Source organism: Galeopterus variegatus, unplaced genomic scaffold, assembly GCF_000696425.1.
Source record: "Galeopterus variegatus unplaced genomic scaffold, G_variegatus-3.0.2 Scaffold669, whole genome shotgun sequence".
Lineage (NCBI taxonomy): Eukaryota > Metazoa > Chordata > Mammalia > Dermoptera > Cynocephalidae > Galeopterus > Galeopterus variegatus.
Window position 1 is genome coordinate 434,193 of NW_007726780.1, and position 11,392 is coordinate 445,584.

At 43.5% G+C, this 11,392-nt stretch overlaps 1 protein-coding gene across 1 annotated transcript; it reads right to left on the bottom strand.

Moving 5' to 3' along the window:
* Positions 1–660: 660 nt before the first annotated feature.
* Positions 661–8,811, bottom strand: PGRMC1 (progesterone receptor membrane component 1). The gene is made up of 3 exons (XM_008571235.1): positions 8,366–8,811; positions 4,658–4,813; positions 661–1,956 (listed from the first exon to the last, which is right to left on the bottom strand). Exons 1-3 carry the CDS (start codon positions 8,691–8,693, stop codon positions 1,853–1,855), a joined length of 588 nt encoding a protein of 195 aa, XP_008569457.1. The 5' UTR covers positions 8,694–8,811; the 3' UTR covers positions 661–1,852.
* Between the last annotated feature and the right edge of the window lie 2,581 nt (positions 8,812–11,392).

Consider the following 11,392-nt stretch of genomic DNA (forward strand, 5'->3'; position numbering starts at 1 on the left):
TTAAAAAATAAAATAAAAATAAAAAATAAAAAAATACATGCAATGTGATTCGATAACATAGAAAGATGGAAAACTGTGAGCTCTCTTTGGTTTGGGGAATGCATCTCTTGTAAGAAAACTGCCAATTTCAACATTAAAATGACAAAACACTAACATTCATGGACTAATAGGTCATCCATGTTTATACAACCAACTGCATATGCAAATGTTATCCTTCTTTTGACATGAGGTAAATTTACTTTGCTACTATAAAGACTCCTGATACTCTCCTGGTCAGACAATACATTGAAACAAAAACAACAAAACCCTTCCATAGCACTTGGTAATGACAACGCCTTCGATAACATTACCCCTTGTTAACCTTGCTATAGACTTTTGAGGTGGAGGCCTGTCTCTCACCGGTTGCAAAGTTCTGACTTAAAGAGGCAGAATTTGACAAGTCATAAAAAAGCAGTCTGATGCACGATTTCGTAACAGGACAAGCTGGTATTTAGTTTGTGGTGTGAAGTCTCTATGAAGTTCTGCCCCTTTACTTGTTTCTTTTGGAATACAGAAACTCTGTGCTCAAAAGTGAAACTAAATTTTAAGCTAATGTGAAATGATTGAATCTGATTCCTTAGAATAAGATTTTTTAAAAAATTAAAACAAGCCACCACACCATACTGGGTAAAACCATTTTATTAACTGACCAAAGCACTTCATCTTGTTTTTTGATTTGAGGTAAAACCATTAAACACAGTTCACAGGAAAATACAATGACTATTTAACTACAATTACAAGAGTTTGAAACCTCACTAGTTCCTATAATACTTTTACAAATTCACACAACTGTATAGTCTACTTAAGCTAAGTTTTAGTGTTAACCAAAAGAGCAATATCAAAGACCTAGACACTTGACTACTACTTTTGCAGTGGCTATAGTTTTGTAACAACAAAATAACTGCTACCTTATGAATACACTTTAAAAACCACTCTGCTAGCAACGTGTACTGTTTCCTCACTCTTCGCAGGTGTGTGCGGAGGCTCTTAGGAAAGCAAACACCAGTTCCTGTTCTGTATGCCCTCTATCATTTCAAATTGTGTAAAATAACCAAATAACTAATGCCCCACCATGAACATGGGGACTGGAAAGATAACCCTACAATCTTCTTCATATACTTAGGTTTTTAGGCAAGCCAGCTATTTTTTTCCAAAGCTTTCTTCTGAATGTTCAGATCCTGTTTTAATCCTAACCATAGATTGCTGTGTTTGTCAGGGTGTCTGAGCGCCCACATGAGGGCAAGAACAAGACAGTCCAGAAACACAGTAAATATGTTTTTCCCAACTGAGCCCAACTCTGAGGTTTCATTTTGTTACTGGACAGCTCTCTTTGATCAATACGTAAGCCTTTGGAACACTGCAGATTTGCTTTAGAGGTAGATAAAACAGAAATGCAGTTAAGTCAATTGAGGAAAAAAGGGATTTGCTACCTTTATAGAACATCATGACTGAAAGGTGATCCTTTGTTCTTGGTGCACATTTAACCTGTTTATCTGTTTGGGAAATACCCAAATCTTACGTGTCTCTCAGGAAAAACAAATTTAAATTCAGCCTGTACTAACTACAGATAGAAGAAAAACAGTATTAGCATTTCTATTACAGCACTGCAGTTCACTTTCTGGATTTGTGACACATAAACATCATGCATTCTAAGACAGAAGTTAATTTTATCAGTGTCACCAGTGATAATTAAAAAATTTACTGCAAGTTGAAAACTTTTCTAAATATTGAAATCACCATGTTTTAAAGACAGACTGGAATGTTACAAATGATTCTGCAAAATACAAAAATAGATATGCTTCCACTGAACACTTTAATCATTTTTCCGAGCATTCTCATCTTTTGGTTCTTCATCATCTGAGTAGACAGTGGGCTCCTCCCCTTCCCTCAGCAGTTTACCCACGTGATGATACTTGACTGGAGGTGGAGAAGAAAACACAAATGGTCATTCTCATGCTTTATTAAAAATCACAACCACATTTCATTTTAATGCATTATAGGCCTACAATATACTCAGCAACGTGTTGGGCTTCTTAAAGGACACAAAGGTGGTTTATACCACAGTCCTTGCCAACAGGGAATTAGGGTTTTGTTCTGAAGACAGAAATATAAGACAAATAGCAATATCTGGCAATAAGTGTGCAAGGTGATGTCAAAATAAACTGTTTGTGGGTAGGGAGTTGTTTTGAAGAGCAAGAGCTTGTGATGAGTTACCTAGAAGGATTGCAAAACACTTTATGGAAGAAGGATATGTTTTGGAAAAATGTATAAAACGATTTGGAGAGAGAGGGATTTCCAGAAAATGAAAACACCATGTACAAAGGCATATAGGTGAGAGTGAATATATCTGGGAAGCAATAAAGAGAACAAGTTGGCAGGAGTAGAGTTGGCATCTGGACGTAGTAGTACATAAGGTTGGCGAAGTAGTGTGGGAAAATATGAAAGATCTGAAAAGCCAGCCTGAAGACTCTGGACTTATCATATAGGTGGCAAAGGGCACTGAAGGTTTATGAGTGGAGTGACATGGTAAAATAGTGCTTCAGCAACAATATTATCACTTGGTGTACAGGGCATATTTAAGTAAGGAGAGACTAGCAGCAGGGCAACCAGGAGGCTACTGTGCAGATCTAGATACAAAGGACATAGAGCTAGGAGTAGGGTGGTGTCCATGGGAATGAAAAGGGAAGAATATGAGATACTTTGAATGAAAACCAGAAACATGAGTTAATGAAGTGGAAATGAGATCCCATGGACCAAAATGGTATTCTGCAGAGGGAGCCACTCTGGCACATACGGAGATCCACAACAAGGACTAGAGAAGTGAAGTTACAATCAGCAAGAAGCAGGCTCCTGGAAGCCTTTGAGAAAGAGTTCAATCCAATGGTGGGGATAGAAGCCATATTACAGAGAGGAAGGAGATACAGAAAGGAAAGGAAGTGGTTAGGGACAATTTACTAGAAGTTTGACAGTAAAGGGAACGGATAATAATCAAGTGGATGGAGAGGATAGCAGGAGACAGAATATTTTTCCCAGTTTGGGGAAAAACTTACAGGTAGTTAAAGAAAGTAGTGAGGAAGCCAGGAGAAAAGGGGAGATGTTGGAGAAAACAGATTTTTAAGAGGGAAGGAGAATGCCAAAGAAGGCAGAAGCCAGCAAACCACCACATTATTGCAGCCAAACTAATGCAGGGTCAATCATCTCAACGTCGGAAGCCAAGAGGTCCAGGTCTCCTCCTTCTGAATACAGGTAGGAACTAGAAGAGTAATGAACCTGTCTAACCAGCTACTCAGAGCTGCTTTTGTGTGAAATAATCATTGGGAACAACGGGAACTTCCCTATTTGAACATAGCATAAAGGTCCCTAGGGTGCTTGTAACTGTGCAAGACAAATAAAAGCTGGGTGGCGCCTGCAATACCTGCCTTAAGGGGAATTCACACTGGCTTTGAGTATAGCTGAGGTGTCACAACAGTATTTGGGGCCAGCCTTAGTGTAAGGTGGAAAAAAAATCACATTTTTTCTCCCACTGATAAAGGCAAGCCCTAGAAAATAGAGCTTTGTATGTTATAAATTATAACTCATGGGTTTCATATAGAAGACTATTGTTACAAAGGCATCTTTAAGATGCAAAAAATTAGGGACTATGTTAGGTAGCTGAATTATGTTTTCAAAGTAGCGACTTGCCTCTAGACTTGTAAGGTATAATTATCTGCCTGAGATCTAAACTCAAAGGTAGAACCACCTCTGACTAATTATTAACCCAGAACTCTCTCTGAAGTCAGCATTATTTTCAGAGAAAACAGTTGGATATAGCCAAAAAAGCATATAATATCTAACTGATTATAGAGAAAGCAAATAGAAAACCACATTTTAAATGAAAAATGTTCCTCAAAGAAATGGTTATGGTCTTTATATACTGTTTCATAAAAGCTGGGAGAGATTATTACTCAAATTCTTGGCAATAAAATATTGTTGAAGTGATCACTGAACACTTAGGTTTGAGAGAAGCCAGTTCCTGAATTCTCAAAAACTGAACTTAACCCCTCATTACTACTTTCCCCCAAAGACCTCAGCGCATAGCATAAGCCAGAAAAGCATCTCCTTTTTTTTTTTTAAAAAATGCAGACATCATTGTTGCTGGGAAGATTATAAGCATCATTTGTAGATGAGGCCTATAGTTAGGCTCAATTAGACTCAAAGAGAAGCTGTTTTCCAGAATACAAATCTCCCATTCTTCAACAGAGATGTGGGCTGCTTTTAAACAGCAAACTCCACAAGAGAGGGCTTATGAAAACCCCTCTTTCTGTAGCCAAGATGTCTTTTCCCCCTACACACCAATCACCAAATCCTAGTGTGGAATCTATGCAAACCTCTCAAAAATTAAAAATCAAAAACAGATACCCAAGCTTCCATAGAGAACTAGCTAAGAATTGGTATGCAATCATAGCAAGTGACTCAGCACTGCTGCAATTGCTTAAAGCCATGAACTTGATCCCTCTAAGATTCAGGAGCCTATCAAAATGCACCCAAGTTTCAGGCTGCTTAGTAATAACTATTGTCCTGCCATGAATCCCCAGTACTGGTAGAAATTTGATCCAGGCACAATTTTAAAAATGCTTACAAGTGAACTGAGAGTCCCAGTCACTCAGGGTCTCCTGCTGGGCAGCAGTGAGGTCAGAAAGGTCATCATACTCATCCTTCAGGGCTTCCTTATCCAGGCAAAATGTGGCAAGGCCCCGGGATGCGTCTCTTCCGGCAAAGACCCCATACGGCCCCTCTTTAAAAACAAAACAAAACCAAAGACCAATTCTTTATTAGACAGTAAATTTCTCTGTGGTTCATGCATAGAAAATGGCTTCCTTACCCACCAACCCAGAAAGCCCCCTTTTTGAATATCAAATTCCATTTGGAAAGCATAAGTGACATTGATACTTTGATCATTATATAGCGGACACTGAAAGACCTGATGTCATTAAACTTTTAAACAACTAAAACTAAATTAAAGTGCTTTAAATTTTCATCAATCTCCCATGATTTCCAAATAGCTGATAAAAAAGGCATAAAGGGCAATCTCCTGGGGAAGGTGGGGGATGATCCAAGATAATACTGAGTTCATAGGTTAGAATTCAACTTTAGGACATTGAACCCAGAGACTGATTCTGTTCTAGCACTTGGGCTACACCAGTGAGAGTTATAGTTTCTTAAGACAATAAGCACTAATGTGTAGATGAAAACATTTTCTTATGAAGGTATTCTGATATGTTTTAATGAGTCAAAGGTATGTTATAGAGATCTTTGGTTGTGAGACTCAATTAAACATTAACTCACAGCATCTGCAGGAGAAACCATTTTATAAGAGTATCAGTGATTCAAAAATCTATCCCCATGTTACATAACCTTCACTGTCAATAAATATGAGATAACAGATCAGCTTTATCATTCTGTTTTCTTCATCAATCTGAGCTTGAAGAGAAGACTGTGAAAATACTGCAATTTTTAAGGAAAAAAGGCTGAACCAATACCCCAAAATAATTTTCTATAAAACCTAGAATGTTATTATATGCATTATATTAAACTCTTGTCTAAGACAGCAGTGAGTCATTCTGTAGGTACTTAAAGTGGATGTTTAGACTTACTTAAATATTGTACAAGTAGATGAAAAGAAACCAGTGTACTTTAAACAATGTGTTGTTTCCCCAAAGGTAGATTGAATAGTAACCCTGACATTAAAAAGTTTGTAGGTAACCACTATACCAAGTACGAGAATGGATTAAGTTTCAGCATGGCCTGGTCACCTGAAACCTCAATCCACCAAGAAACTTTTTACAAATTAGATGAAATTTATGACCAATTTTTAAAGCGAAAAAGATTCCAAAAACAACTGTTTTAAATCATTATTAAATGCTGCAATTTCCACTAGAGACAATTAAAAAACTGCATACATTTTTCACAAATGTAAACCTCTAATGGAAATGATAGCACCTAGTGCTTGAAAATAGGCAAATGGTACTGGTTTGGACTTTGCCATCTCAGAAATTATGGTCATTGGATTGGTAAAGTGGATCTTTACCTAGCAAACCTCTCAGAATACTTAAACAAGATCTAGGGGGAGCCTTAAACATCTTTGGAGAATACATATTATTCACCACAATGTATATTCACTAGAATGTAAGCTCCCTGAGCAGAGATTTATGTCTGTTTTGCTCCCTGCTAAATTCCCAGCACCTACAACAGTGCCTTGCATAGATTAATAGGATAGGCACTCAAATGAATAATTTTTTAGGAATCCTTCACAACCAGAAGTATTATTTCCGCCATAATGGTGTCATGTATTCATGGGCTCACGGAATGATAGTGCAGCGCAGAGACTTAAGAGATCTCACAGTGGGCCATCCTTACCATTTTTCAGGTGGAAAACTAAGGCCCAGAGAGAACGATGCTTTGTACAAGGTCACAGGGCTGGTCAGTGACCTGGACAGGACAAGAACGCAGGGGGTGTGCTCTGTGCACAGGCCAACATTCCTCTCAATGACTTTGCAAACTAAAATCACATGATGATGCCCCATGCACATGTTTTGACTACTTTATGATTTAGCTCAGTAATAACAGGTATTTAGATGACTATGTTTATTGCCAATGCCTCTAGGTGTGCTCCTACTAAGGAACAATAACACAAGTGTGGTTTTCAAATTATTTTGACAGTTATATGCCTACAGAAAGTAGGTTATTCTAAAATGTCCACAAGGAAAAACTACGCGGTTGAGCTCCTTAAGAACCTTAAGACATCTGATTTTGATTAGTTGGATTGGGAGAGTAAAACGAACAAATGGGTATGATCCCTTTACTGCCTTCTGCACTCTTCCGTCTCTCTCTCAGACCAGTGGGGGAGAGAGCACTGTCGATGTGGATGCCCATTAGGCTCCCTGTGTTTAGAGAAGTCCACACTGGAGGAGTAAAATCTCTTCTTCCTCCTCTCCAACCATTCTATAAAGCAGGACTTTCCAAACCTGGGTGCTTCCCATACTTGCCTGGGGTAGCGTGTTAAAATGCTGATTCTGGAACCTTCCCCAGAGACTCCTCTGTGCTTATGGCAGTTAGGCCGGGACTCTGTATTTTTCCTCAAGTGCATCAGGTGATTCAGATAAGCAACCAGGTTTGGGAAAACCTCGTCTCGGAGGAACCCTTCAAGCCTGCCCCCTCCAACAGCTCAGCAGTCATCCATCCCTCATTTCCCCTCTGGTTGGCTTTTCCTGAAATCCCCCCACCCAGCAGCCTTCATAGCCTTACCCCTTTTGTTTCTCGGGATCCTCCCACTTCTCCCTCCCTCCATTTTAAATTTGTTTGGGCTTCTAGTCCTTTCTCTCCTGCTATAGACTAAATACCTTATTACCGTATGAGCTTGCCACATTACCATTGTCTACCACATTCAGCCCGTATTCCTCCCTCTTCCTCCTACGGAGCTCCCCAGGTCTACCTTCCAGCCTTTCCATGTCCACCTTCCAGCCTTTCCCCGTCCGCCACACACAGCACACGAACTAAACACATGCCACACACATACCTGGCACATGTCACATTCCAAGCATGCGGGCACATGTCACATTCCAAGCGTGCGCGCACATGCACACGCACGCGCACACACACCCCTGGCAAACCACATACACGCAACACGCACACACCGCGAGCGCGTGCACACACACCCCTCACTATCCACCAGGCACAATGCTTCTACCTGCTGCTAACGCACACACTCTCGGCAAGCCACATACACTGAACACGCACGCGCGCGTGAACACACACCTCACTGTCCATCAGGCGCAATGCTTCTACCTGCTGCTAGTCCCATCTCCGCTTGTTTTCTCCCACACCCTCACAACATTCCACCATGGCTGCCCCTGGCGTCATCGGCCTTCGCATCTTCTCCCAGTCTGGACCTCCCTCCTCCCCCCATACCTCCCTCGAGATACCCTCATTTCCCATTCTCGAACCCGACACCAGTCCCTCCTGCGACCTTCGAAAACTCCCCCAAACCCTGCGCTCCGATGTGCCCCCCTTCGAGCCTCGCGGTCCCACCCACCCCCGGTTTAAGCAGCTCAGCCTTCTTCCTCCACCCCATCCCAGCGCTGGCAGCGCGGCCCGCAGCCCCTCTCGAGCGCCTCTTGTCCCGTGCCCGCCTGGGAGCCGCCCGGCTCTCCGTCTGCCCGCTCTTCCTGGCTCGCCGCCATTCCTCTCTCCCCTCGGGGGCGCCCCCTCCCCCATCGCCTCTCCCCGGCCCAGCCCCGTGCCAGGGCCCCCTTCTATTGTCTGCGCGCCCCCTCGCCGGCCGCCGTACCGGGCCCGTAGAACTTGCGGCCTTTGGTCACGTCGAACACCTTGCCGTTGATGGCCATGAGTATGCGCGGGTCCTGGACACCGTCGAAGCGCCGCAGCTCGGCGGGGGTGAAGTCGCGCCGCTTGAGGCGGGGAAGCGGGGGTGGCTCGTCGTCGTCGCTGTCGCTGCTGGCCGCCGGCTGGTCCCCGCGCACTATCTTGTAGAGCAGAAAGATGCAGAGGCCAAGCAGCAGCAGGTTGAGCGGCGACGTGAAAATCTCATGCAGCAACCCGGCGCCTTCCAGCTCGCTCGGGTCGGCGCCCGTCGCCACCACATCCTCGGCAGCCATGATCTCTGGAGCAAAGGTTGGGGCGGGCTAGGAAGAGCTCCGGAACTCGCTGCTCTCTCCTCCCTCTCCGCGAGCTAGTGGCGCGCGGGGCTCGGCGGCGGACCCGGACTTGCCCGGGGAGGAGGCGGGGCCAGGCGAGGAGGCGGGGCCGGGCGGGGCGGAGCCTCCCAGCCCTGCCCCCCCGCTGCCACCTAGGCGCCCGGCCCTGGTCAGGAGGCCCAGCCAGCCTCAGGCCCCCCACGTAGCCTGCGGCTCCTGCCTGCCCTCCCCCAGCCGGCCTCTGCCTCCCGCGCCGCACAGCCGAGCCCACCCCTCAGATCTACCTGCGATGGCCCCTGCCCCAGCCTCACGCCCTCTCCGCGCCACCCTCTAGCTACCCGCGTTGCAGCGCGCAGCCCGCCTCGGCACCCGCGTTGCTCCTTGCAGACCGACCCGCGGGGAGAGCCTTGGCTTTGCCGAGCTCTGTCTGAGGCCCCCTCCGCCACCTGATGCGCGCGCCAAACCCCGACTCCATTTCTTTTGCTTCGGGCTTCTCCCCCGCCTCACGTTCCGAAGCCCTTCATCTTTCCTGGACATCCCCCAGGACCACGGAGCTGTTTGGGGACACTGGAAACTCATTTCTCGAAATCCTTTTTCCACCTTAGAGATCCAGACTACTCATTTTCACTTTGAGAACCCCCATTGCCTCTACTCGACGGCCCTACCCCAATTCTCCCCCAGATGGTGCGGGGCGGACACCACGGGATAACCGAAGTCAGTGCCCAGGCCCGTCTGACACCTCTCCCAATATCTGGGGGAACAGATCGAATCTCCCGATTTACTTTGGGGTCGGTCTCGGAAAATAAACCCTTTCGCAGTGACTCATTTGCTCAGTCACAAGGCATCAGCAAGCAACGTTCTCATGTTTTTTTTTTTTTTTTTTTTTTTTTCTTCTTCTTAGAATAATGTCGAAACTTTCTTTGTTTGGCAGCGGTCTTCTATTTGAAGTCTGTCGAGCTACCCTTGGCAGTCACAGTAACCCTGAGCTGGAGCCCAGACGAAGGCGGGAGTTTGGAAGGATCCTAGGCTTCGTCCCTTCCTTTCCTAGATTTTTCATCCGGCCTTTGATGTGCTAACAGACTGCACAGGAGCAGGCCTCTACGGAGAAAGGGTTGTCTCGACCATTCAGTGTCTTCAACTGGCCGCCCTTTTTATTGTGGCAGGGGGAGGGGAACGGAAGAAAGAATAGAGAGAAGAGGGGAAAATAATTAAAACCAAGCCATGCACACATTTGCAGCCCAGAGCAGTACTTTTCCATCAAGGGTTCTGTTCGCTTGCACATAATTTACTCCTCCTCCCAGCACGCAAGAGACTTGAGAGAACTGGCTTCTTACCTCAGAATTCTAAAAATTTCTGGCAAAAACTGCTTCCATCCCTGCCTCCTCCCCCTTCCCATCTTAAATCATTTGAAAGTGTAATGAGCCAAACAATCTTTATATCAGGCCCACACATTCGTTTCAGAGCTAAATTTAGGATTAGCTAAAAACGGCCCCCCCAGATCTTTTGTCAACCCCCTTCAATTTAATCATGAGGAAACACGCTGAAACCGAGGGCACTCGCTGTAGTTGAAATCTAATTATCTTGTTTTAAAAAACCGTGTACGGCCAAGACATTTTTAAGAACCAACAAACTTCTGAAAAATAATTTCATTTACAACTAAAATGACAAAGGGTTAATATTCTTTAAGAGCTCAATTTAATTGGTAAGAAAATCCGTAAGGGGAAAGAGTAAAAAAAAAAAAGGAAAGAAAAAAGAAAATACGTAAGATTCTAGTCAATGTGGACAAAAATAGAAACAGTTCACAAAAGAGGGGATACTAATGGTGAATAAGCATATGAGAACTGTTCAGTCTCACTAGTAATAAAAAGAAAACCACAGAGATACCACTGTCACCTACCACTTTCCTATAGGAAAGATAAAAGGAAAAAAAGTGGTGAGACTCATACGCTGTTGGGGGGAGTAAAAATGGGCATAACTTCTGTTATCCATAACAATATTTGCTATTCATTAACCCCACTTCTAGGAATCTACTCTTTGACCCAATAATTCCACTTTTAGGAATCCATCCCAAAGAAATACTTAGAAATGCAGACAAACATTTCATTACTAAGATGTTCATCAGAGATTCACTTTTAATACGGAAAAACTGCAAACAACCTAAATGTCCAACTTCAATGGCTAATTAATCCCCTTGAATTGGGATAAAACCATAAAATGGCCACCCAGATATCATCATGACATGGTAAAATACTTACGTTTTCATTTTAAGAGAGGAAAAACAGGATACAAAACTATATACAGTATGAACTCAACTATGTCAAAAAAAATGCATAAGAGGAAGCCTGAAAGGAAACATGCTAAAATGTTAACTGTTGTGATTGTCAGTTTCTTCTCTATATTTTTCTGCCTTTTCCACAATGGGCACGTGTCACTTTTAGCCTCAGGGAAAAAATGGTTTATTATATCTTTTCTGGAAAAATGTAGAACAATAATACACGTTCACTATTACGAACTTAATGTATAAAATAAAAGATTAAACTCATTTATCCCCCTTCCAGCTCCCCAAACAATCTTTAAACAGGGCCCCTACATTAGCAGTTGGGTTTATATTTTTACAGACATGTGTAACACACACACACACACATACACACAGAGAAGTT